This window comes from Salvelinus sp. IW2-2015, linkage group LG30, assembly GCF_002910315.2.
Source record: "Salvelinus sp. IW2-2015 linkage group LG30, ASM291031v2, whole genome shotgun sequence".
In the NCBI taxonomy this organism is placed as follows: Eukaryota; Metazoa; Chordata; class Actinopteri; order Salmoniformes; family Salmonidae; genus Salvelinus; species Salvelinus sp. IW2-2015.
In genome coordinates this window covers 1,781,383-1,808,738 of record NC_036869.1, presented here as the reverse complement: position 1 = coordinate 1,808,738, position 27,356 = coordinate 1,781,383, and the positions used below count along the sequence as shown (strand labels likewise).

The following is a 27,356-nucleotide window of genomic DNA, read 5'->3' as shown; positions in this document are numbered from 1 at the left end:
TCAGCCCAAAACTAACTGGTGCCTGTATGGGAGCCTCGTACTGTATTATTAGCCTCTCTACTGTTTTTTTAAACTGTCCCTTTTTCTGTTGTATTTCTTTACTTACCTATTGTTCACCAATACCCTTTTTTGCACTGTTGCTTAGAGCCTGTAAGTAAGCTTTTCACTGTAAGGTCTACACCTGATGTATTCGGTGCACTGTGACAAATACACGTTGTTTTGATTTTGTTCAGAGGAGACCTGTGAATCAGCCTTCATGTCGAATTGCTGCAAAGAAACCCTACTAAAAGACACAATAATAAGAAGAGACTTGTTGGACCAAAAACACGAGCAATGGAATTAGACTGGAAATCTTTCCTTTGATGATTTTTGGTCCAACCCCGTGTCTTTGTGAGACTCCGGTAGGTGAACGATGATGATCTCTGCATGTGTGGTTCCCCCGTAAGATTGGAGGAGGAGGTGTGGGGGTGCTTTTGCTGGTGACACTGTTGTGATTTATTTAGAATTCAAGGCACACTTAACCGCATGGCTACCAAGCATTTCTCAGGATACGCCATCCCATCTGGTTTGCGCTTAGTACTATATTTGTTTTTCAACAGGACAATGACCCAACACACCTCCAGGCTGTGTAAGCTATTTGACAAAAGGAGAGTGATGGAGTGCTGCATCAGATGACCTGGCCTCCAAATCACCGACCTCAACCCATTGAGATGGTTTGGTGAGTTGACGCAGAGTGAGGAAAGAGCACACAAGGCTCGCATATGTGGAACAACCTAAGACTGTTGGAAAAGCATTCCATGATTGAAGCTTGTTGAGAGAATGCCAAGAGTGTGCAAAGCTGTCATCAAGGCAAAGGGTGGCTACTTTGAAAATCTAAAATCTAAAAACATATTTTGATTTGTTTTACACTTTTTTGGTTACTACATGATTCCATATGTGTTATTTATAGTTTTGATGTCTTCACTATTATTCTACATAGTGTAAAAGGAAAATATAAAAGAAAAACCCTTGAATGAGTAGTGTGTCCAAACTTTTGATGGTATGTATATATATTTTTGCCAGTTGCCAGACATTTCACGATTTTACTGCACCTCAATCTACCCCCAAAGTTTAGAAGCACCTAGGGACACGTGTCCATTTTGTTCTAGAATTCTTCCCCATGTACAGTATATGTTTAAACCCTCTGTGCTACTTTTTGTTTAAAACGTGAAAGTACAGAATGCCTAAAGTAGTTACAGGATTCCCAGTTAACATTTGGTGATGATTCATCATGTCCAAGCTCATCAAAATTATAAAAATACACAAAATAATTAAGAAAGTATAAAAAATTTTACTGAGACAAACTTCCTCTGTTTCAAACATGATGTTAATATTTCTCTCTTCTATTTAATTAATGAACATATCCTTGGGGTGGCAGGGCCTTAGTGGTTTAAGTGTTGGCCAGTAACCAAAAAGGTTGCTTAGATCAATCCCTAAGCTGGCAAGGTAAAAATCTGCCAGTAAGGCAGCTAATCTACTTGTTTCTAGCCGTCACTGTAAAATACGAAATTTGTTCATAACTGACTTGCCTAGTTAAATAAAGGTTAAAATAAAAAATAATAATAATAATGGGGAAGCTAGTCTGGAACTGTCTTGAACCTTCAACACATTTCTGGCAAGAGAGAAAAAAGCTGCCAGGAACGCTAAAATAATTAAAAGTAGGCCTTTAATGAATAAAAATACGAATTAATTGAGCTTGTCAAGAATGGTGCATACACTCTGGGTTGAATAGAGAGGGTGGCTTGGTTAGTGTTATGGATTAATGGTAGTTGCTTAAACGGATGCAGAGAAACATATAGCTCTACAATAATGTCATTCAGTGGAGGGGCTGACAGTGCGATTTGAACCACATTGTGATGGTTGTCAGATTTGTAATGTTAACCCAACTGTTGTCAGATGTTCACAGTTTAGCCTATCCATGTGGCCACAGCACTTGGTTCCATGAATTACTACAGTAAAATGTGGAAATGTTACACATGTTGGGAGACCCCCCCCCCCCAAAATGTAATGACACAACCTCTACATCAACAAAATAACCTTCAATTCATGAATGTTTTACATTTACATTTTATCATTTAGCAGACGCTCTTATCGACAGCAACACAGTAGAGTGCATACATTTTATTTACATACTGAGACAAGGATATCCCTACCGGCCAAGAGCAGACCGCTCTTATCCAAGTAGCGGACTTACAGTAGGTGCATACATTTTTACATACTGAGACAAGATCCCTACCCCCTACGGCCAAACCCTCCCTAACCCGGACGACGCTATGCCAATTGTGCGTCGCCCCACAATCTTCCCGGTTTGCGGCCGGCTGCGACAGAGCCTGGGCGCAAACCCAGCCCAGGCGCGAACCCAGAGACTCTGGTGGTGGCCACTAGCACTGCGATGCAGTGCCCCTAGACCACTGCGCCACCAAGGAGATCTCTTATCAAAATTGAAAAGAACCCTAGTGGTTATGGCGTTGACCAGTAAACCGAAAAGGACTTGGTAATCCCGAGCCATCTGGTGAAAATTCTGTTATGTGCTCTTTAGCAGCACTAACCCCTAATTGCTCCTGTAAGTCACTCTGGGATAAGAGTGTCTGCTAAATGTTAAAAAAAGGAGAATGTGGAATTCTTAATTTGGGATGTAAAACTCACCAGAGCGAGTCTTACTCAAATACATTTTTTAAAATGTTGAGCAGAAAAGCTTCACTTGAGATTTCGCTACAGGTTTAAAGACCAGCAGTCCAGTCAGTAAAAAAAACGGTTGAGTTCACCAATTCCCTACTTTCTGTTGTGCACGGAGCTTTGACCAGGCCCATGCTCCTGAATGAAACCCTATCCCCTACATGGTGCACTACTATCCGTATGCCATAGCTGTCTAGCCACAAATCTGAGCGCACTCTATTCTCGTAGAATAGTGGGCATTTGGGACATCATCCAAGGATGGGAGTGAGAAGAAGAAGAGTGAAGAAAAATACAAATTCTGTAAGAGTGCTTGTACACAATTGTCTGTGTCAATCAGCATAACCAGAGAGTGGAGGCTGATGTGTTCAAGCTGTTGCATCAAAACGCTGTTATCTAGAGGATAGTTAAGGTTGGGTTGAGCATTACCCCTCACACTCCCAATCCCGGGCGGCCAATGACCTGATGTTACGTGCCCAACTGTCCCTGGGACCCCACCAACTAAGTCAAAGACTAGAAAACCCCCCTGTGGTTTTACAAAACTCCACCTATGGCTCAAATCCCCGGCTTTACCCCATCGGACTCCGATATGACAACAGCCCAAGTGGCAGGGCGCCAAATTCAAACAACAGAAATCTCATAATTAAAATTCCTCAAACATACATGTATCTTATACCATTTTAAAGGTAATCTTGTTGTTAATCCCACAAAAGTGTCCGATTTTCAAATCGGCTTTTCAGCGAAAGCACCACAAACGATTATGTTAGGTCACCCCCAACTCACAGAAAAATTCTGCCATTTTTCCAGCCAAAGAGGAGTCACAAAAAGCACAAATAGAGATAAAATGAATCACTAACCTTTGATGATCTTCATCAGATGACACTCATAGGACTTCATGTTACACAATACATACTGTATACTACATGTTCTATCCATATACTGTCCACTTTGTCCATACATCCCATCACAAATATATACAGTGCCAGTAAAAAGTTTGGACAAACCTAGGCATTCAAGGGTTTTTCTTTTTGTACTATTTTCTACATTGTAGAATAATAGTGAAGACATCAAAACTATGAAATAACACATATGGAATCGTATATTAACACAAAAAGTTTTAAACAAATCAAAATGTAATATTTTAGATTATTTAAAGTAGCCACCCTTTGCCTTGATGACAGCTTTGAACACTTGGCATTCTCCCAACCAGCTTCATGAGGTAGTCACCTGGAATGCATTTCAATTAACAGTTGTGCCCGCCTTGTTAAAAGTTAATTTGTGGAAATTCTTTCCTCAATGCGTTTGAGCCAATCAGCTGTGTTGTGACAAGGTAGGTGTGGTATACAGAAAATAGCCCTATTTGGTAAAAGTCCATATTATGTCAAGAACAGCTCATATAAGAAAAGAGAAACAACAGTCCATCATTACTTTAAAACATGAAGGTCAGTAAATCCTCAAAATGTCAAGAACTTTTACATTTTCTTCAAGTGCAGTCACAAAAACCATCAAGCGCTATGATGAAACTGGCTCTCATGAGGAAAGGAAGACCCAGAGTTACCTCTCCTGCAGAGGATAAGTTAGAGAGAGCCAGTTTCATCATAGCGCTTGATGGTTTTTGCAACTGCACTGGAAGAAAATGTCAAAGTTCTTGACATTTTGAGGATTTACTGCACCTCAGATTGCAGCCCAAATAAATGCTTCACAGAGTTCAAGTAACAGACACATCTCAACATCAACTGTTCAGAGGAGACTGCGTGAATCAGGCCTTCATGGTCGAATTGCTGCAAAGAAACCACTACTAAAAGACACCAATAATAAGAAGAGACTTGCTTGGACCAAGAAACACGAGCAATGGACATTAGACTGGTGGAAATCTATCCTTTGATGATTTTTGGCTCCAACCGCCGTGTCTTTGTGAGACTCCGTGTAGGTGAACGGATGATCTCTGCATGTGTGGTTCCCGCCGTGAAGTATGGAGGAGGAGGTGTGGGGGTGCTTTGCTGGTGACACTGTTGGTGATTTATTTAGAATTCAAGGCACACTTAACCAGCATGGCTACCACAGCATTCTTCAGCGATACGCCATCCCATCTGGTTTGCGCTTAGTGGGACTATAATTTGTTTTTCAACAGGACAATGACCCAACACACCTCCAGGCTGTGTAAGGGCTATTTGACCAATAAGGAGAGTGATGGAGTGCTGCATCAGATGACCTGGCCTCCACAATCAACCGACCTCAACCCATTTGAGATGGTTTGGGATGAGTTGAACCGCAGAGTGGAGGAAAAGCAGCCATCAAGGGCTCAGCATATGTGGAAACTCCTTCAAGACTGTTGGAAAAGCATTCCATGTGAAGCTGGTTGAGAGAATGCCAAGAGTGTGCAAAGCTGTCATCAAGGCAAAGGGTGGCTACTTTGAAGATTCTAAAATCTAAAACATATTTTGATTTGTTTAACACTTTTTTGGTTACTACATGATTCCATATGTGTTAATAGTTTTGATGTCTTCACTATTATTCTACTAATATAGTGTAAAAAGTTGAAAATAGTACAAATGAAGAAAAACCCTTGAATGAGTAGGTGTGTCCAAAACTTTGACTGGTACTGTATATATACAGTGAACAAAAATATATATGCAACATGCAACAATTTCAACGATTTTACTTAGTTACAGTTCATATAAGGAAATCAGTCAATTTAAATAAATACATTAGGCCCTAATCTATGGATTTCACGTGACTGGGCAGGGGCGCAGGCATGGGTGGGCCTGGTAGGATATAGGCATGGGTGGGCCTGGGAGGGTATAAGCCCACATGAAGGGGAGCCAGGCCCAGCCAATCAGAATGAGCTTTTCCCCACAAAAAGGATTTAGTACAGACAGAAATACTCAGTTTCATCAGCTGTCCGGGTGGCTGGTCTCAGACGATCCCGCAGGTGAAGAAGCCGGATATGGAGGTCCTGAAGTATGAGTGAACTACAAGACTTTTAGTGTGAAGTCCCCAGGTACAATTGGGCAAATCATGATGGAGACATTCGCATTTATATAACATTTTTCTGCAAGAATATCGTCAAATCTTTATCCTTGGACTTTGAATTAGCTTTCCAAGTATTAGTAGCCATATTATAAGTTCAACATTTGCAAAACAACTAGTTTTCATAACTTTATAACTCTGAGTATATTTATAATTTTTGTCCAAAATGAAAAGGCATGCTGTCGTACAAGGTGAGTAGCTACATTTTATGACATATACATGGTTTCCGGATACTCCCGTAAAGTCCAGCTCATTGGCTATCTAGCTAGCTCTGTTTTACCCCAATTGGTGCTTGTAGGGGGTGCGTACTGGCGGCAGAGAAGTCAGGCGCAGGAGAGCAAAAACTGATTTACAACGGCGCAGTTTAATAAACAAAACCACCGTAAACAGAACAAGAAATGAATGGGTAAACAAAACCCGTTACACACCAGCATAACGTGCACAAGCACTACAATAAACAATTCCGGACAAGGACATGGGGTGAACAGAGGGTTAAATACACAACATGTAATGATGGAATTGAAACCAGGTGTGTGGGAAGACAAGACAAAACAAATAGAAAAGGAAAGGTGGATCGGCGATGGCTAGAAGACCGGTGACGTCGACCGCCGAACGCCGCCCGAACAAGGAGAGGGACCGACTTCGGCGGAAGTCGTGACAGTGCTTATTTGACAAAGATACAGTCATTCAAGTCTTGACCGCCCGCGTCATCGGCGTGCCATGAAGGCGTCGCTCTTTGACCAAATATGGTGTCCTATAGGATATACTACACCCTTAATGATATAGTGAAGTCTTCTTACCTTCTAGAATCTCTGAGGAATACATACGAACGTGATTTGACTCGTTGAAACAACGTTTATTGTGAGATTTTCACAGATTCCTTTCTTTGCAAATTGAACGAGTGGAAATCCAAAATCGATTGTGCATGCTATATGGACCTTTTTAGGATATGAAAAACGACACTTCATGTTATCTCTGGGACCCTTTGGATGATAAATCAGAGCAAGATTTCAGAATGTAAGTACACATTTCACCTTCAGAGGGGAATTTATCAAACCTATCGCGGTGAAAAAAGTGTTTTGTTGTTAGGAGCTCTCCTCAAACAATAGCATGGAATTTTTTCGCAGTAATAGCTACTGTAAATTGGACAGTGCAGTTATATTAACAAGAATTTAAGCTTTCAGACGATATAAGACACTTATATGTACCGAGATTTGTTGTTTCTCTAAAATCTGCGATCTTGACAACGCGCTGCATGATTTATGACTGTTCCGTTGACGGGCCCCCTGATAACAGTGATAACGTGCTGTCTCACTACACAGGGGGGTAGCAAAAACACTCACAAGCCAACATGAAACAGCAGCCACATTCAGAAATGATTTATATGTACCTTTTAATAATAATCCCTTGACCTTGCTATTGAATGAGCACATTCACATGATACTAAAATTGGTGATCACACCACATTTAACTTCCTGAGGACAGATTTAGCAAAACTGCAACCCCAGAGAATCATTGTGAATGCTATAAGACATTTCAGCTCACAGCTCTGGGCTATGAACCCTACCCTGAATCCTAGGGCTCTAGAATGTTATCAGACAACAATAATTACTTAGTTACCATGACAACCTATTGTTGTCAATTTACTGTCTTCTATCTTCCACTGTAGGAGGCAGAAGGTTTAGGGATTTGGTTACAGAACATCATGTATTTTTGACTAAAACATGCATAACAACGAGTGTGAGTATTTTGCATGATACACTCTTTACACTAAAATGACACTGTAGTGCAACTTTCAATTATTGACATTGTGTTTTCTCTCATGTAACCCTCTACATTTAGCCTGTTAGCACCATGACTATTGGGATTTTTGGCACGTGGGACCATCAGTTCAACGCCACTGAGCAAGCACTCACAGATAAGATCAAGAACAACCCTTGCTATCCATTCACTATAGTGAAGGACGGTAAGAGATCTATCGTTGACGTCTCTCATTTCTATTTAACTGTACTTTTATTGCTATCTCAAATTATTTTGTTTCAGTTGATTTGTTTTCAAATGTTCCTCTGGTTGGTTTTCTGGTTGATGGTGATATGATTTGTTGCAGTGTTTGTTCTTGAATACCAGCATGAAAACATCTGGAAAGGTTCACTGCTACTGATCGCCTCCACCATTGGAACTGCCTGTTACATGAACATGGAGTTTGGGGTGTGTGAGTGCTCCCATGAGGAATAGGCACACAACCTGAAATTGCCCGACATGCTATTTCTCTTTTTTGAATACTGGTTGAAAAGGGAGAATTGTAAACACATCTCACATGTTTAGTTTTCCTTTTGTGAGCAGTTGTAAATCTCATATCATTAACTGTTGTCCTTGTAGGTAGGCTTTCTTCAGTCGTTCTCCCTTCGACTGACCTTTACCATAACCTTTAAGCTTACCTCTTCCTGGTTCAGGACCATCACAAGTATACTGGGTTCCTGGTGTTCAGCATGTGTCTCTCTCTGTGGCTGGTCTGTTCCGGGGCCTTCCGCCGGCGCCTGGTGATCGATCACAAGAAGAAGGAGTACCGCTACTACATTCACACACACCTACGCCACAGGGGCCCCTTGCACCAGATCTACATACGCATGATAGCGCAGAAGAGTGGTGAGGTCCTAGTACTGTTACTCCTTTTCTGTCAGTGTGGAATTGTGATCCTTCATTCAAATCAGTCATGGGCTATTAGTGCTCAGATAATCAAAACAAAAGTGAAGAGATAGTTTGAATGGATGTCCAGCAAAAMGACTGATTTTAAGTCTCAAGGCATTGCAGGCGAATGTTCATGACATAATTTCAGGACAGGTACTGCTGATGTACAAGCTGATGCTGAATGGATACAAGATTGAAGAGAGGGAACTCAGTGGCTTCTCAGAGAAATATGAGGTATCATTGCTGAGTAGAATTACTATTGCCACTATGTGACGAAGCGTCTCAGAGTACGATTGCTGATCTAGGATCTGTCCATATAATCCTATTCATTATGATCTAGAAGGCAAAACTGATCCTAGATATGGGCCCTGGCCTGCTTCTCATCAACCAATCATATATTTTAGTAAACATCTGACCATAATGTAGTATGTGGTCTATATCACTGCCCATTCCTTCCCTTGCTCATCCACTTATATTACAGAATATTTTTATATTTATTTCACAGCTGTTGGAGTGCCAGGGCAGGAGGATAGCGACGAAACTCAACCTCAATTACTTTGACTACCAGGACACTTCTAAACGGCACCTTGTCATCCACAGGCCCAAAATCATCCTGTCTGCTAACAATGATCGCAACAATCCACCTGTCTGAGGATGAGGAAGTTCCTCTATGATCAATCACGTGGTGCTGTCAGTGTCCCTGCCATGTTGCCTTTACCCTATCCATATTCCATAAACAGACCAAATTTAAATATTGTGTTTCTAACTGTAATCAAATGTCTCTGCATGTCTTTTTCGTGATAGTTTTCTGAAATATCTCTTGAAATCATTGATTTGGTCTTCGACAACCAAGTCTATCAAATCATGTTGCCATCCCTAATATTCTGCTTCCACTGTGACTGCTCTTTCCACATTGCAACATAGCACAGTCAGAATCCTGTAACATCAAAACCTGTCTCTTATACACATCTAGATGTGTATAAGAGACAGACAGAGCAACACGTCATGACAACTTTTTACCAGTTGTAGGTAGGCTATTTAGATATGTCATTATGTAGACATCCTTTTTCTATAAAACATATTAACGCGTTAAAACTTACATAACGGCAACAAAGCATTGGAAAACAACTTCATCTGCATTGTTTGGGGTTTTAGGCTGGGTTCCTGTATAGCACTTTGTGACATCAGCTGATGTAAAAAAAAAAGAGTTTATAAATACATTTGATTGATTGAGATATAGCCTACCATTTGCTACAATAAATATGTTGAATTTACGATATCAATGGAGTCATTGCAAATCAATTTGTGCCACTTGTGCAGCCCACCTGGAGCTGGTAAACGGTTTTAATAAATTGACCATAACTCAGTTTATTGTTGTAGCCTTGTGTTATTATGCCATTGTTAATGGTCATATTTGGTTAATTAAATTGGAAGTCATCAATTGTGATCATGGTCACAGCTCTATCACAAATGTATCATTATCCACATTTAATGCCAGTTTCATTGTGGACTTTTCCCTGAAATGAATGTCTGCCTGACAGGGGCTATAGGCTACCTGCATCTAGCTCAGCAAACCATTGCAAAGTTGAATTGCAATTATAAACCCTATTGAAATCCAAATCCAAAGACTCCCAATCACAGCCAGATGTGATTAAGCCTGGATTCGAACCAGTAGTGTCGACACTGTAGTGTCGCCTCTTGCACTGAGATGCAGTGCCTTAGACTGCTGCGCCACTCAGGAGCCCAGCCAAGACAACGAACGAGTGACTTCGAGACAAGTCTCTGAATGTCCTTGAGTGGCCCAGCCAGAGCCTGGATTGGAACCCGATCGAAAATTCCTGGAGAGACCTGAAAATAGCTGTGGAGATAGGCTCTCCATCCAACTTGACAGTGCTTGAGAGGACCTGCAGAGAAGAATGGGAGAAACTCCCCAAATACAGGTGTGCCAAGCTTTTAGCATCATACCCAAGAAGACTTGAGGCTGTAATCGTTGCCAAAGGTGCTTCAACAAAGTACTGAGTAAAGGGTCTGAATTGTTATGTAAATGTGATATTTCAGTTTTTTTATTTTATAAAATTCCTAAAAACCTGTTTTTGCTTTGTCATTATAGGGTGTGGTTTTTTTAATTGATGAAGGGAAAAAAATATTTCATACATTTTTTAATAAGGCTGTAACTTAACAAAATGTGGAAAAAGTCAAGGGGTCAGAATACTTTCCGAATGCACTGTATATGGCCAATATACCACAGCCAAGGGCTATGTCTTAAGAACAACCCTTCGCTGTGGTATATTGGCCATATACCACACCTACTCGGGCCTTATTGCTTAATCATAACAATCAAAACAAATTAAATCAACATCCATTGATGGAAAATGATCTGGAGAGTTTAGTAAGTGTGATTTATCTTTTCTCTTGCGACATGCTTAAACTTGCAATAATTAATATTTTGATGGTAAACCGAATTTCGCTTCTTAGCCTAGGTTGTTAAAAATGACTTCGATATTCCTTTTTAATTTGCTTATGGAAAAATTGTTAATTGGATAAATGTGGCAACTCCTCTCTTGCTGCGAAAAATCTATTTTGTAGGGGGGTATTCAGAGGTCATTAGTATATATAAGTTTTGGCTAGACCTGGCAACCGTGGTGTATACTTTAGATACATTTTGCTCTAAACAGACACAAATTACCCTGCGTCCGTCGGTAGACACAGTGCGGTAGCGTTTGCACAACACATTGAGTGCTAGCTAGCTAGGTAGATTGCTAACCTTAGCTGTGAGACCTAGCTAGCGTCCAATATCTGGTAGAAAACTATTTTCTCATTATTTGACATTATCGTTGACATGTCGGCCTTTTCAGAGGCAGCTTTGGAAAAGAAACTATCCGAGCTTAGCAATTCCCAACAAAGTGTCCAGACTCTGTCACTGTGGCTTATCCATCATAGAAAACACTCGAAGACCATCGTCAACGTTTGGTTCAACGAATTGAAAAAAGGTAATGTTAGCTAGCTAAAATATATTAATCAATAGTAACATTTATCTCCAAGTTTTGTTCAGTTAGCTAGGAATTAACGTACACCGTCTTAAGTGTAGATAACGTTAGATAACATTTTATGTTTGTTTACTTGCAAAGGTTACTGTAGTGTAGCTAGCCAGCTCTTTCACTTGACCACATCCCAACTAACGCCAGCTACTAGCTAGCTAACGATATGTCATTAACTTTTCTCTAATTTAAGTTTGCTAGTAAAGTATCGAACCGCCAGTTACTGTAGCTAGATAGCTTTGTGGCTAAACTTTTTTGCTAATAGTGTAGTTATTAATGCTTACTAACTAGCTAGTTAGCTTAACTTTAGTTGTTTAGCTAGCTAGCTCGCTCCTCTCCTAGTGCCAGGGTGGGGTAGTCGTCGTCACACGGTGGAGACATGTCTACATTCAAGTGTAGAGGTTAACGATCACCCTGCTAAGCAAGGTCTTTGCTTGTATGGATAACTAGACTGACGCGAGGCCCCATTCAGGCCACTCAGCTGCCACCTAGCTACGTTAGCTCACAAGTCTAATCTTTTGTAAAGTTGAAATTTAGTTGGACTGCCTAGCTAATTTGTATATCAAAGTCAAATCAAATCAAATTTTATTAGTCACATACACATGGTTAGCAGATGTTAATGCGAGTGTAGCGAAATGCTTGTGCTTCTAGTTCCGACAATGCAGTAATAACCAACAGTAATCTAACCTAACAATTCCACACTACTACCTTACACACACACACAAGTGTAAAGGGATAAAGAATATGTACATAAAGATAGAAGAGTGGTGGTACAGAACGGCATGGCAGATGCAGTAGATGGTATAGAGTAGGGTATTACGTATGAGATGAGTACTGTAGGGTATGTAAACATAAAGTGGCATAGTTTAAAGTGGCTAGTGGTACATGTATGCATAAAGATGGCAAGATGCAGTAGATGATATAGAGTACAGTATATATACATATGAGATGGGTAATGTAGGGTATGTAAACATAGTATTAAGTGGCATTGCTTAAAGTGGCTAGTGGTACATTTTTACATAATTTCCATCAATTCCCATTTTTAAAGTGGCTGGAGTTGAGTCAGTATGTTGGCAGCGGCCGCTAAATGTTAGTGGTGGCTGTTTAACAGTCTGATGGCCTTGAGATAGAAGCTGTTTTTCAGTCTCTCGGTCCCTGCTTTGATGCACCTGTACTGACCTCGCCTTCTGGATGATGCGGGGTGAACAGGCAGTGGCTTGGGTGGTTGTTGTCTTGATGATCTTTATGGCCTTCCTGTGACATTGGGTGGTGTAGGTGTCCTGAGGGCAGGTAGTTTGCCCCTGGTGATGCGTTCTGCAGACCTCACTACCCTCTGGAGAGCCTTACGGTTGTGGGGCGGAGCAGTTGCCGTACCAGGCGGTGATTACAGCCCGACAGGATGCTCTCGATTGTGCATCTGTAGAAGTTTGTGAGTGCTTTTGTGGTGACAAGCCGAATTTCTTCAGCCTCCTGAGGTTGAAGAGGCGCTGCTGCGCCTTTCTTCAACGCTGTCTGTGTGGGTGGACCAATTCATTTTGTCTGTGATGTGTACACCGAGGAACTTAAAACTTTCCACCTTCTCCACTACTGACCCGTCGATGTGGATAGGGGGGTGCTCCCTCTGCTGTTTCCTGAAGTCCACAATCATCTCCTTTGTTTTGTTGACGTTGAGTATGAGGTTATTTTCCTGACACCACACTCCGAGGGCCCTCACCTCCTCCCTGTAGGCCGTCTCGTCGTTGTTGGTGATCAAGCCTACCTGTAGTGTCATCCGCAAACTTGATGATTGAGTTGAGGCGTGCATGGCCACGCAGTCGGTGTGAACAGGGAGTACAGGAGAGGGCTCAGACCACCCTTGTGGGGCCCAGTGTTGAGGATCAGCGGGGTGGAGAGTGTGTTCCTACCCTCACCACCTGGGGCGGCCCGTCAGGAAGTCCAGGACCCAGTTGCACAGGCGGGGTCGAGACCCAGGGTCTCGAGCTTTGATGACGAGTTTGGAGGGTACTATGGTGTTAAATGCTGAGCTGTAATCGATGAACAGCATTCTCACATGGGTATTCCTCTTGTCCAGATGGGTTAGGGCAGTGTGCAGTGTGGTTGCGATTGCGTCGTCTGTGAGCCTATTGGGTCGGTAAGCAAATTGAGTGGGTCTAGGGTGTCCGGTAGGGTCGAGGTGATATGGTCCTTGACTAGTCTCTCAAAGCACTTCATGATGACGGAAGTGAGTGCTACGGGGCGGTAGTCGTTTAGCTCAGTTACCTTAGCTTTCTTGGGAAACAGGAACAATGGTGGCCCTCTTGAAGCATGTGGGAACAGCAGACTGGATAAGGATTGATTGAATATGTCCGTAAACACACCAGCCAGCTGGTCTGCGCATGCTCTGAGGACGCGGCTGGGAATGCGTCTGGGCCTGCAGCCTTGCGAGGGTTAACACGTTTAAATGTTTTACTCACCTCGGCTGCAGTGAAGGAGAGCCGCAGGTTTTGGTAGGGGCCGTGTCAGTGGCACTGTATTGTCCTCAAAGCGGGCAAAAAGTTGTTTAGCCTGTCTGGGAGCAAGACATCCTGGTCCTCAGACGGGGCTGGTTTTTCTTTTTGTAATCCGTGATTGACTGTAGACCCTGCACATACCTCTTGTGTCTGAGCTGTTGAATTTCGACTCGATTTTGTCTCTGTACTGAGACTTAGCTGTTTGATTGCCTTGCGGAGAGAATAGCTACACTGTTTTATTCGGTCATGCTTCCGGTCACCTTGCCCTGGTTAAAAGCAGTGGTTCGCGCTTTCAGTTTCACGCGAATGCTGCCGTCATCCACGGTTTCTGGTTTGGGAATGTTTTATCGTTGCTGTGGGTACGACATCGTCAATGCACTTCCTAATGAACTCGCTCACCGAATCAGCATATTCGTCAATATTGTTGTTGGACGCGATGCGGAACATATTCAATCCGCGTGATCGAAGCAGTCTTGAAGCGTGGATTCAGATTGGTCGGACCAGCGTTGAAAACGACCTGAGCGCGGGAGCTTGTTGTTTGAGTTTTTGTTTTAGGCTGGAATCAACAAAATGGAGTCGTGGTCAGCTTTTCCGAAAGGGGGGCGGGGGAGGGCCTTATAAGGCGGCGGAAATTAGCTATAGTTATTAGTATAGTATAACAGTTTTTCCAGCCCTGGTAGCACAATCGATATGCTGATAGAATTTAGGGAGTTTTGTTTTTAGATTAGCCTTGTTAAAATCCCCAGCTACGATGAATGCAGCCTCAGGGTGTGTGGTTTCCAGTTTACAAAGAGTCAGGGGTAGTCGTCATTGGAGTGATTGCTCAGATAGTGAACGAGAAGGCAGTAGTTAGTCATTTGAGTCCTAAAACCAGGCAGTCTTGTTACAGCTAAAGAGCCCTTCGCATTGGGACCCTACTTCACTGTCAGACATTTTCTAGTATGTTCAATTTAAAAGCAGGGTAAGGTAGCTAACCCACATGTGACCAAGGGTCAGCATTGCTGCCCATCATCGTTTACACATGTAGTTAGCTTGTGTGTGCTGCATGCACCTGCTCATAAAGTGCAGATCCACGAACTTCTCTGCATCACTGCACATGAGCCATGGGCTATATCTGTGAAATAGGGTGACATACTGACATTAGTCTACCTATTTTACTCATCTAGGCCTACATTCCCTGCTTTGCCAATAAAAGTTCACAATAAAATTAAGACCTAGAAACACAAATATGACCTTTGTATCTAAGGATTTCTCACACTACCCTGCCACAAGGTCTCAATGTGTGAATACCTTTGGGAAACTGTTATATCTTCCAAATTGACTTGTAGAAAGATGCAGGGTGGCTTTAATGTTTTTGTTGTTGATTGAGCTCAAATAATTTGTAGTGTATTGCCATGTTAAACTGGTGATCAGATCACAGATGTTGAGTGTGCATAAAATGTACCAGGGAATAGGACAATCTGCATTGGCATAAATCTTACCTAGTAAAACCAATATACCTGGTCAAATAAAGCTTTAAAAAACCCATCTGTTGTGTATGACATTAACTTACCGGTACCTGTCTATCTTATCAAGCCTACTGCATAGATATAAATGTATGAGGTCTGAGCTTGTGTGCTAGCTAGTTGGTAGGGAGTAATATTTTGATGCATGCTCTCGGTTTTCCTTTGGGTAAATTATATTTTCCTTTGGCCTAATGATATCCCAGTTGGCCCTCTGTATTTTGGGAGCTGCTGACTCTTCTCTGGACTGGGAATAGCATCGGATGTCATCTCATTTCTCTGCCTCGGAGGGTTCTCTGTAGCCGACTCGTGGACAGAGTTGTGGTCTCATTTTCTAGGTTACTTATTTCCTGTTGTCATCGCTGTGCTTGGTGTTTGATGCTCACTAACCACAAATCACAAAAAGGGCTATCTCTGGCTTCAAGTCCTTACGAACAGCTACGAAGTATGATTTTGTGCTGTGTACAGTCAGTGATTGTCTAAACCTCCAATGCCGCCAGTTCACAGTTCAGTGTCGGTACATCAAAGCTGTGAGCCTTTGCGAAGGATACATCTAGGCCCTCTTTATAGACTCTTGCGCATTAATGGAGCTGGGATTTAAATTAGAGAAGTGGTGTGCAGTTCCTAAAATGTCCTCTTTTTCATAAGGGCTCCTTGTCACCATGGTGTGTGTGTGTACAGGGCGGGGGGGGGGGGGGGGGGGGGGGGGGGTCACTTGGGGTTGATTTGCAGTCGTGTCACTTGGGGTTGATTTGCTCTCTCAATACATGAACCAGGGAGAAGCATGTGTTTCTTTGCTTAGCCTTGGAGAAAGAAAAACCCCTATCCGCCTAGAGACAGATCTTCCTCATACAATAGAGCTATATAACAACACCTGTTTGTCAACTGCCTTATGTGTGGGCTATGTAAATTAGGCTATATTATGCAGCGTCATACTTTTCTGCTCTTATAGTCAGCCAGTGTTTACGTGTTAAGGCCTAAGTGGGCTCTAAGTTAATGTTGTGTAGTCTGCCTGAGTGTTAAGAAAGGTATCCTGAGTTGAAGCCTAGTAGATGCATTTGTTGACACTTGCCTGTGTTGCTAGGCTTTGTATAGTTTAACTCTGCTCTAAATCAGTTTCCCACAGTTGACTGATCTGTGTCTGCAGCCAAGGTATCCAGGAAGCTCACCTTCCTCTACCTCGCCAACGACGTCATCCAGAACAGCAAGAAGAAAGGACCTGAGTTCACCCAGGACTTTGCTCCTGTCATTGTTGATGCCTTCAAACATGTGTCCAGGTGAGGGGTGAGATGCACAATTAAATCTGTCTCCCACTGTTTTCTCTACAGTAGTAGTTGGGGCATGAGCCTGTTGATGGAAATTAGACGTGTGTGTGTGCGTGCAGGGAAGGAGAGGACCCCTGTAAGAAACAGCTGGGCCGGGTTCTGTCCATCTGGCAGGAGAGGGCTGTGTATGAGAACAACCTGCTGGACCAGCTCTCACACGTCCTGCGTAAGTAGCCTCCTAACCAAGACACCTCTGGTTTGTCTCACCGCACTCAGTGGCTTCCTCGTCTGAAAACGGGGTGCTTTCTCCCCTGTCCCGTCCTCCATCTACTCTGATCTGAAAACATAGTATGCTTGACAGGAGGTATTGGCATTCCATAGTCATTACTTCACATACATGAGTGTCAATAAAGGATGTGAAATAGTATCATGCAATCTTCTTTCCATCTCTCTCTGTTCCCATGATCGCTCACCCTGTATACATGTTCCACAGTGGGAGAGAAGAAGGCCAAGAAGAGGCCGTATGAGGAGATTCAACTGGACGACCAGGACTTGGCCTCCCAAAGCTCCCCCGCAGAGCCCCCACAGGTACAGGCCAACACAACCCCTCACAGGGGGGTGTAATGGCTAGATTAATTTAACCAAACAGAGGTTATTTCTCATTGCATTTACCTCTTAGTATCCCATGTAACTTAATAGTTTTGGTAGTCACATGGCTTTGTTGAAACAAGTTGCCTTGTTAGTTCTTTGTTTTGGATGTTTGACCTACTTTCTAACTGCAATGTGGGACTATTCTCCTTTATCCCCCATCGCTGTCATTTCTTCCTTCCCCTTTCCTCTCCATTTTCCTGACCTCCCATTCCTTCACACTTTGCTCCCCCTCTCTCCTCACTCTCCCTTTCTACCCTCTTTTTCTACCTCTCCTCTACCTGCCCCTCCCTTCCCCGTCAGACGGCAGAGTTAATCCGGGCCCTGCAGGAGCTTGAGAATGCAGCCTCTGGGGACTCAGCACTGCGCCAGCGAATCTCCTCCTTGCCTGCTGAGGTGCAGGACACGTCACTGCTGCACAGGATCACAGGTAGGCCCTGGCACACACCTCTATCCCACACTCCCATTCGCTACAGTCAGCCATGCTCCAGAGAATGCTGTTGTTGGAAGGGGTGGGGTACAGGGTGCAGTTGACCCAGCTGTGTGTATAGCCTAGTTTTTGGAAGTGAATGGACCGTGTTAGTGCTGTCCTCTGAGGAAAAACAAAGACAGACACCATGCTACATATAAATACTACTTACAGTCAGTTAAACAAACCCTAAATGTTTTGTCACATACACCAGATAGGTGCAATGAAATGTGTTGTTTTACATGTAAGGGCTCCCGAGTGGCGCAGAGGTCTAAGGCACTGCATCTCAGTGCTAGAGGCATCACTACAGACCCTGGTTCGATCCCGGGCTGTATCACAAACGGKCGTGATTGGGAGTCCCATAGTGCGGCGCACAATTGGCCCAGCGTCGTCCGGGTTAGGGGATGATTTGGCCGGGGTAGGCCGTCAATGTAAAATAAGAATTTATTCTTAACTAACTTAAACATACTGGGCTTTATTTTAACAAACCTAACGCAATGGTAAATCTAAGTGCCGCCGGTAGCGCTATAGGTTCAGGGGTGTGTCAGAAATATTTTTGTTATTTTCACTTACAATTGGCGTTGGAGTGAAAGGGCTGGGTTTTGATGAAAAAACACGGTGTGGGTGTGTCGGCCTCACTGGCCAATCAGAATGTGCGCCATGGCGAAATATGTGGTTTGCTTCAAGTTGTTTATTTATGGTCTTTTATTTATTGCCTTGGAATCAACTCCAATTCCAATGTTAGTCTGTTTTATAGTTTGTTAAATGGCTTACAGAAACGAAATAACAAAATGTAGACCTATCTTGGCTAAATAGTTAACATGAAGCCATTTGCAGTCCACATTGTTCTAAGTGGCTACAATAGCTTAGGCACTAATATAGGGGCTAGGCCTACTGTGAATTGCATTATGGCTGAGCATGGACATGCTAAACATAGTAAAAAAACAAGATTAAATGCATTGTTGATAAGGCCTAAAAAGAGAACAAGTAATTATAATCAAGTTTTAAACAAAACAACAGGCACCATAATTTCTCCCCGTGGGTATATAATATTAAAACAACGCAGACTATGGAGAGTTTAACACACATCCAAACTTTTTCACAGTAGCTGGACAAAGATCCACTATAAAGAGAAAGGGAGGATGTCCACTCACGTTATACTGCTCCCAAATAGGCCTATGTTTTATGAACATAATCAGAAACATCTTACAGATCAGATCACATTTTCACATCCCCAGAAGTTGCATGTGCACCACGGACGTTGTTACCATAAAACCAGGTGAATCATTGTAATAAGACTGCTTGTTTTGTTTTTGATTGTAATAAAAGTTAAATATTTAACAATGAATGAATGTAAACTGTAATGATAAAAAAGACATGCATTACTGTTGAACCAGCCTTAGTTATAGTAGGCCTATGGGCAGGCTTGGGTTTTGAACATATAAAACAGAAAACAAGCAATTGTTGCAGGTTACAGATAACTTCTTAACACGGGGGGGGGGGGGGTTACGCACTTCCAAAACGGGACCTGCATGGCTAAAATAGTGTGGGCATATATAGAAAGGGAATGTCAGATCACTGTTCTACTCCTCTCAAACATTATTTGAATAAAGCTTTGGTGATTAAGATTTATTTCCCAGCGGTCTCAGGAGCCAAACTCTTTATCAACAGTCTTGTCTACTTCACGGTTGCGTTGGGCAGGACAAAAAAAGGCCTTCATTGAGAGGAGAGGAGGCTATGCTTGGTTTTTAACCAAATCAATTAAATGGGGGGGGGAAACATTTCGTTTTTTATGTTTCTAATTACAAAGTATAAAGGCACCAAAATCACATTAGGCTACTCTTGTTCCATGTTCAAATGGGCAGTGTGTGTCACGGCTGGATAGGCTGTATCATAACCAACTGTGTTACCACTAAAACCAGCTTTTGGTTGGTCTTAAGTATCCTATCAGCACTGCCTGAAAATAGAAACTTGGATCATGTTTTTAAGGACACGCCTCAAATATTTCCACCCCTCCCATTTGAGTGTTAAGCGAGCTGATGTTAGACAGGTAAATTGCCAAACCTGGCGTTAGGGATGGAAAATGCCAGTGCGGCAGTTTTTAAATGACGAAATTGCAAACTAACGTGCGTTTTAACACTAGCACCACCTTAACGCCAGCCGAAAATATAGCCCATTGTACATTAGTTGGTCATACAATTAACAAATCTCTCAATCACATGATAAGTCCCACCTTAGTCAGTCACAACTGACGAAGGGCTGTTAGGTTGGGGATGTAATTTACCCAACAATGCTCATTGGACACACACATGCACACAAGTATGTCTTACTATACTTGATTGGACCCATAACCCTAAACCTAATTCTAACCTTAACCCTAACCCCTAAGGCTAAAATAGCCTTTTTACAAGTGAGGACCGGCAAAATGTGCTCACTTCTGAATTTTAGTTGGTTTGCTATTCTTGTGAGGACTTCTGGTATACACACACACACACACTTGATATCAGTGCTTGATATCATTTGTCATCATTGAAGACACTCAAATGTTGGAACCATTCAACCATTCTGTCCCCCTCTGTGTGTCTCAGATAAAGAGCAGGGTGAGCGCCTGTCCAGGCTGGTGGAGGAGGCGTGCATGCTGCTGGCGGACTTCAGCGGACGTTTGGCGGCGGAGATCGACGACCGGCGGCAGCTTACGCGGACGCTCACCCTGTTTCTACACAGCCAGAGGGACGGCCTGGCCCAGAACGAGCAGAAACTAGAAGTAAATAATCACCTTTCTTTTTTCACTACACACCCTTTTCTATCATTCTCCATCTTCATTGTGTCTGTCTGTCTCGCATGTTGTTTCATTCACTCTTTGTGTGTTTCTGTTTTTGTAGCATGTATTTTCCTCTTGTAGCCCTGTATCATTTCACCCTTTCAAATGTATGTTTTGCATCTCACCAATGGAATTGAACAGAGAATGCTCAAAATAGTGCTTGGGAAAAGCAACTCTTCTGAAGAATAATAATACTCTGTGCCCTACTAAAGAAAACATCCATGGGGCAAAATAGTTGTTCAGTTTAAACTCATTTGGCCTTTCCTTAACTTGACATAGACATGCTTAACTGGAACTTTCATGCAAATCCCCCATTGTCAATGGGAGATTTGCACCATGGTTTGAGTTACATGTTTACCTCAAGTTAGGATTCAAGTCATTATGCCTCTCTCCACTTATCAGTGGTGTCTTCCTCCCCCATGGTTAGTTCAGGCCCTGAAGGCTTTAGCAAAGATGACATCTCACCCAATTGCTTGCAAAACGACAACACACTATTTCCGTTGGTTTCTAATAAACTGTACAATTTACTGTTTTGTAATTGCTGAATGCTTAACTGTCCAGCCTTTACCCACAGGAACTGAGCAAGATCACGTCTCCTGGTCTCTGTATCTGCAGTGTATCTGCAGTTCAACAAATCTCTCTTGTAATAAAGAAAAATAAAAGAGAAAATAAAACTGAATCTGTGAGTGCTGTTATTTGATGCTACTTGTGTTTGTACTGGTGGGGGTTGCATTGCATTACTCCAGTCCAATTTGATTGACTTTACTTTTGAGTGTCATTATATTAAATACATATTCATTAAACAGTGTCTTATTTAGCAAAAAAACTATCAAACTTCACCTGCTATGTTATTACATAAGACATACGTTTTTTCGATAACTAAAACACATTTTTAAAACCCAGCTTTGGTAGTCATTCATGAACAGATACTTTACATTGCAAATAGTCAGTGAGGTCATGACTTCAACAAAATAACACAAAAACTATAGCAGAAAAATGTACCTGAATGCTATTAAAATGTGTACTCTAACAGTAGCCTCAAATGTACAATATGAGTCAAATGTCTTATGCCTGTTAATCATTTGGAAACGCAACGCACACAGTTAAGTTATAACATGTGACATTTGTCCATTTATTTGAAATTAAGTGCAACGCACACAGTTAAGTTATAACATGTGACATTTGTCCATTTATTTGAAATTAAGTGCATTCACAGATGGCTAGAGTGTTATAAACTGAATCTAAAGTTCAAAATAATATTCTTACTCATACTGGGGTAGTTAAAATGCCATTGAAGGTATTTTCAGCAAGTGTAAATTATATTCATAGTTTGATCTTTTTTTTTTACTGGTCTGCAAATATGATTTTGGCATCTTCTCAATTTGAATTGTCAAGCCCCTGAACCAGGGGTGGGCAACTCTGGTCCTGGAGGGCTGCAGTATGGGAAGTATTTTGAACCTGCTCAGCACTAACACACCAAATCATCCCTTGTAATAATAAAAGTAATCCCTAATAATTTGGACCACAATGAGTTTAATCAGGTGTGTTAGCCTGGCTGGAATAAAAAGCGGAACTCTGCAGCTCCCCAGGACTAGAGTTGTCCACCACCAGTTSTAAACACATGCCATCTAGTAATGGGTCTTTTGGCTTTGACTATTTTCTGGCTCACCTTGTACTCTGGGTTCAGGGTGTTTTTACTCCCCCACATTGAGGCAATGGGTTGACTACATGACTGGGTCAATACTACACTTCAATTGCTAAGGGGTTGTTTGTCAAACTGGGCCTTGGTTACAGGCCTTAGCATATCCTTGACTTGCCTATAAGGTTTAATTTCTCCCATACTGTACCATTCATTTGGCTTTAATGCTTATTTGAATATTTAGATTTGTCACACTGCACTAAAAATAGATAAGGAAACGCCTCTGTTTTTCTCTGTAGTAAATAAATGAATGGATCGAACACTAGTATTTCTGTCATTTGAAATGTAATGAAAGGATTTCATAGCTCACAACTTTAATGACAGAATGGTTATAGTAAAGGTCCTTCAGAAATATTTACCTTTACCTCTGTGATCCTGATGTGAGAGGTTGATGTAGGATGATGATGGTTTTTAGTAAAAAATAAACAAAATACTAACACACACACTAATAATATAGGACCACCTACAACTTTTTTTTCATTCAAAATGTTATATTTTAGCCACTTATAAAAGTAAATAGGGGTTCACAATGAAACAGAAATGATTGAATGTCATCAGTTTACTCTGATGTGCCCAAGTTCCTTTGTAAATCCTCCCTTTCCTAACCATTGTGCTACAAGGTTCACAATGAGATACAAGGTTTACAGTGAACTCCAAGATAATGTCTAACAATTGAACAGCATATCCAACTCCAATTCTAACGTTGTACCAAAAAATGTCACATTATTCCTCACACCTATTCTTGTTGTTTCAGGAGTACAAGCGCAAGCTGGCGCGGGTGACCCAGGTACGGAAGGATCTGCGTTCTCATCTCAGCAACCTACCAGACCTCTCTGTGCTCCCTAGTGTGACCGGTGGACATTTGCACCTGCCCTCGTCCGGCGTCGAGCTTTATGACCCCACAGCCTGACAGCTCACCTGTGTTTCCCATCTCTGTCCGACCATCCACCCTCTGATTGACACATCTCTCGCCCTATCATTTAATATGTGGACATCACTTCACTTCGTGGACATCAGAGTCACTTAGTAACCTTTGACTGACGTATCTCCCAACCTATCATTGGCCATATGCATCTTGCCATTGCGCTACTGTTTGACTGCTCTCTCATCCAATCTTTCCCCATGTAGTCCTGTTTATCAAATTTCTCTCTTACCCATCATCATGTAACCCTCCCTTTGGAACAGTATATCTCCCTCCTATTCACCAAGGATCCCTCCTATTCTCTTCACAATAGATCACTCCTATTGGTACAGTATTCGGAAAGTATTCAGACCCCTTGACATTCTAAAATTGATTAAATTGTTTTTTACCCTCATCAATCTACACACAATAGCCCATAATGACAAAGCAAAAACAGGTTTTTAGAAATGTTTGCAAATTTATTAGAAATAAATAAATAGAAAACTAAATAGAAATATGACATACATAAGTATTCAGACCCTTTACTCAGTACTTTGTTGAAGAACCTTTGGCAGCGGTTACAGTCTTGAGACTTCTTGGTATGATGCTACGAGTTTGGCACACCTGTATTTGGGGAGTTTCTCCCATTCTCTGCAGATCCTCTCAAGCTCTGTCAGGTTGGATGAGGAGCGTTGCTGCATAGCTATTTTCAGGTCTCTCCAGAGATGTTAGATCGGGTTCAAGTCCGGGCTCTGGCTGGGCCACTCAAGGACATTCAGAGACTTGTCCCAAAGCCACTCTTGCGTTGTCTTGGCTGTGTGCTTATGGTCATTGTTCTGTTGGAAGGTGAACCTTCGCCCCCAGTCTGAAGTCCTGAGTACACTGGAGCAAGTTTTCATCAAGGATCTCTCTCGTTCATCTTTCCCTTGATCCTGACATCCCCACAGCATGATGCTGCCACCACCATGCTTCACCGTTGGGATGGCGCCAGGTTTCCTCCAGGCGTGACGCTTGGCATTCAGGCCAAAGAGTTCAATCTTGCTTTCATCAGACCAGAGAATCTGGTTTCTCATGGTCTGAGAGTCCTTTAGGTGCCTTTTGACAAACTCCACGCGGGCTTCAATACTAAGGGGTGGCTTCCATGTGGCCACTCTCCATAAAGGCCTAATTGGTGGGGCGCTGCAAAGATGGTTTTCCTTCTGGAAGGTTCTCCCATCTCCACAGAGGAACTTTGTCAGAGCTCTGTCAGAGTGACCATAGAGTTCATGGTCACCTCCCTGACCAAGGCCCTTCTCCCCCGATTGCTCAGTTTGGCCGGGTTGGCCAGCTCTATGATGAGTCTTGGTGGTTCCAAACTTCTATTTAAGAATGATGGAGGCTACTGTGTTCTTGGGGACCTTGAATGCTTCATAAATGTTTGGTACCCTTCCCCAGATCTGTGCCTCGACACAATCTCATGGCTTGGTTTTTGCTCTGACATGCACTGTCAACTGTGGGACCTTATATAGACAGTTGTGTGCCTTTCCTTTCCAAATCATGTCCAATCAATTGAATTTACCACTCTAATAAAGTTGTAGAATCATCTCAAGGATGATCAATGGAAACAGGATGCACCTGAGCTCAATTTGGAGTCTCATAGCAAAGGGTCTGATTACTTATGTAAATACGTTTTATATATATTTATATATAGATACATTTGCAAAAATGTAGAAAAACCTGTTTTCACTTTGTCATTGTGGGGTATTGTGTGTAGATTGCTGAGGGAAAAAATTATTTCATCCATTTTAAAATAAGGCTGTAAAGTAACAAAATGTCGACCAAATCAATGGGTCTGAATACTTTCCGAATGCACTGTATCATTTGCGTCCACATCTAATGCTATTAAATGAAGGGTATGACCAATGTTTTCCATACCTAATGCACTCTCTTTCTTCCCTTCTGCTCTTCCTCTGAATACATATACTGGTTTGGTGATCCCCCTTGGCTTTCACTGACAGTGTTCCTATGCAGAGGATGCTGGTGGGAGGAGCTATAGGAGGACAGGCTCATTGTAATGGCTGGAATGGAATAATTGGAACGGAGTCAAACGTGGTTTTCATATGTTTGATGCTGTTCCATTTATTCCATTCCAGCCATTACAATGAGCCCGTCCTCCTATAGCTCCTCCCACCAGCCTCCTCTGTTCCCATGATATTCCTCTTCTGTTTCCCCTATCCACCTAACCCCAACCTCCTCAAAATGTCCGGAAAGATATTGTTGTGATATTATTTTTGTATTTATAGTGAATTTAGATAGCACCATAAATGGTATATTGCAGTAGTCACAATGCATACACCCCCTCAGTTTGGTATCATTATAATCAGCTGCAGTATTGATTGATTACGAACAATTATCATCTTTATGCGTTCTTTTATAACTGCTCTAAGTCATTTTCCCATTATGTGGACACAYCTCACTAGGTTTTAGATCTTGTTCTCGGGGGCTTCACTAATAGCAGGGACTGTTACTGTTCAAGTTCTATATAAATGGCCTTAAAATAATTACGCCTGTTCAGAAAAGTTATTTTGTCCAGATTTAATTGTGAAATCACGTTGAAAAGGAAATGGACAAGTTGGAAAATGTAAAAGTAACAGGTTTGAATATGTTTTACTTTTTTTGAGAAAGCTCTTAAGGAAACAAACGTTAATTGTAAACATTGTTCTTCAATCAGTAACCAATTTCTTTCTTTGTTTTAGCACATAGACAAAGTTGCATGTAAATCCTAGGAACTAATTGGTTTTTATCTGTCAGTCTTGTATCGTCATTATGGACTGGCCAAGACACACTCTTAGAAAAAATGGTTCTGGATACAACCAAAAAGGGTACTATGCTTGCTTCCAATATGGCACCCCTTAATGTTCTATATAGAACTGAAATTGGTTCCCTATATGGAACCCATTTTGGTTCAGTGAAGAACCCCATATATATGGGGTGCCATATACAGTATGAAGCAAGAAATAGAACCCTTTTCGGTTCTCTCCAGAACCTTTTTTTCTAAGAGTGCATGGTAGTCATTCCAAAAAAATGCCTGGGTCTCATTGCAGATGCATCTCTATAGAAGTTAGATGTCTCCGTAATAGTTGAAGCCTTTCCCATATTGGAACAAGCAAGTGGAGACATCAGTGTTGTATGCTCTTTTACCGTATTACCTTCTGCCCCCTGGTTATAACCTCTACTGAAGGTTCTTCAGCCGCCTGTGACAGCTATGCTCTTTGAAGAACTTGAAGGGGCACACTTTGCTAAACTAATCCGTATAACTTATATCAATGATTTGTAAGTCTTCATTGAAACACAAATTGTTGTAATGTGTTGTTCTCAGAACCAAATAAACAGCCAAACATAGGAGAATTTATCAAGACTTATTGTTATTTTGTCTGCATCAATCCAGCATTATTTATTTTTGGGTGATTATTATTTGTAGTTTTAAAATGTGTATGTGGTACACATTAACACAATATACTTATAGTGACAAATAATGCCCTCTAGAAATACTGTGCTTTTGACTCTGTACTGGTACACCCTGTATATAGCCATGGTATTTTTACTCATTGTTATTCACCATATATTTATTCCTCGTGTCACTATTTCTATTTTATCTTTAACTCTGTATTGTTGGAAAAGGACCTGTAAGCATTTTACTGTTAGTCTTGACCAGTTGTTTTACGAAGCATGTGACAAATGCAATTTGATTTCAATGTCAAAGCATTATGACCACCAGTCCAGCAGGTGGTGGTATAGCATTTGGAACAGAAACATGGGGAGGAAGTTGGTCAATCAGTAAAAACAGGAAGTATTTTTTTATCCTAGCCCAAGATTAGCCTAGCGTTACCCGATTGAATCAACGGCTTGATTTTTTGGGTCGATAGGATGTTGGTCGACTGAAATTTCTTTAGTTGAGCAGTAGCAAATGGACACAAGACACCCGTCCGATTCACGCATGTCTCAGTGGACTAATCCATTGCTGAGGCCACGCATCCCCATTACTCTACGACGTGCTACTGAAATTGTATATGGTTGTGCAACACTAATAATAAAACATATTATTTTATAACAAA

At 41.8% G+C, this 27,356-nt stretch overlaps 2 protein-coding genes across 4 annotated transcripts; both read left to right on the top strand.

Moving 5' to 3' along the window:
• Positions 1-6,164: 6,164 nt before the first annotated feature.
• Positions 6,165-9,376, top strand: LOC111955255 (cation channel sperm-associated auxiliary subunit TMEM249). 2 transcript variants are annotated; one of them, XM_070436066.1, is made up of 6 exons: positions 6,165-6,759; positions 7,585-7,708; positions 7,850-7,950; positions 8,196-8,388; positions 8,579-8,664; positions 8,936-9,376. In XM_070436066.1, exons 2-6 carry the CDS (start codon positions 7,597-7,599, stop codon positions 9,080-9,082), a joined length of 639 nt encoding a protein of 212 aa, XP_070292167.1. In that variant the 5' UTR covers positions 6,165-6,759; positions 7,585-7,596; the 3' UTR covers positions 9,083-9,376. The 2 variants fall into 2 exon arrangements, with proteins under 2 accessions (XP_070292167.1, XP_023831197.1); XM_023975429.1 differs by lacking the exon at positions 6,165-6,759 and adding an exon at positions 7,379-7,482.
• Positions 9,377-11,094: 1,718 nt separating this feature from the next.
• LOC111955222 (regulation of nuclear pre-mRNA domain-containing protein 1A) lies at positions 11,095-26,653 on the top strand. 2 transcript variants are annotated; one of them, XM_023975381.3, is made up of 7 exons: positions 11,095-11,420; positions 16,607-16,736; positions 16,844-16,950; positions 17,218-17,312; positions 17,676-17,802; positions 20,430-20,605; positions 21,237-21,377. In XM_023975381.3, the coding sequence occupies exons 1-7, from the start codon at positions 11,270-11,272 to the stop codon at positions 21,360-21,362; spliced, it is 912 nt and encodes a 303-aa protein (XP_023831149.1). In that variant the 5' UTR covers positions 11,095-11,269; the 3' UTR covers positions 21,363-21,377. The 2 variants fall into 2 exon arrangements, with proteins under 2 accessions (XP_023831149.1, XP_023831147.1); XM_023975379.3 differs by lacking the exon at positions 21,237-21,377 and adding an exon at positions 23,116-26,653 and having other exon boundaries at positions 11,096-11,420.
• Positions 26,654-27,356: the final 703 nt, after the last annotated feature.

Coding starts and splice junctions, on each gene's coding strand:
- LOC111955255 (XM_070436066.1), top strand. CDS start 7,597: ATGACTATTGGGATTTTTGGCACGTGGGACCATCAGTTCAACGCCACT. Junction 8,389..8,578: donor CATGATAGCGCAGAAGAGTG/GTGAGGTCCTAG, acceptor ACATAATTTCAG/GACAGGTACTGCTGATGTAC. Junction 8,665..8,935: donor GCTTCTCAGAGAAATATGAG/GTATCATTGCTG, acceptor TTTATTTCACAG/CTGTTGGAGTGCCAGGGCAG.
- LOC111955222 (XM_023975379.3), top strand. CDS start 11,270: ATGTCGGCCTTTTCAGAGGCAGCTTTGGAAAAGAAACTATCCGAGCTT. Junction 17,313..17,675: donor CCCCCGCAGAGCCCCCACAG/GTACAGGCCAAC, acceptor CTTCCCCGTCAG/ACGGCAGAGTTAATCCGGGC. Junction 17,803..20,429: donor ACTGCTGCACAGGATCACAG/GTAGGCCCTGGC, acceptor TGTGTGTCTCAG/ATAAAGAGCAGGGTGAGCGC.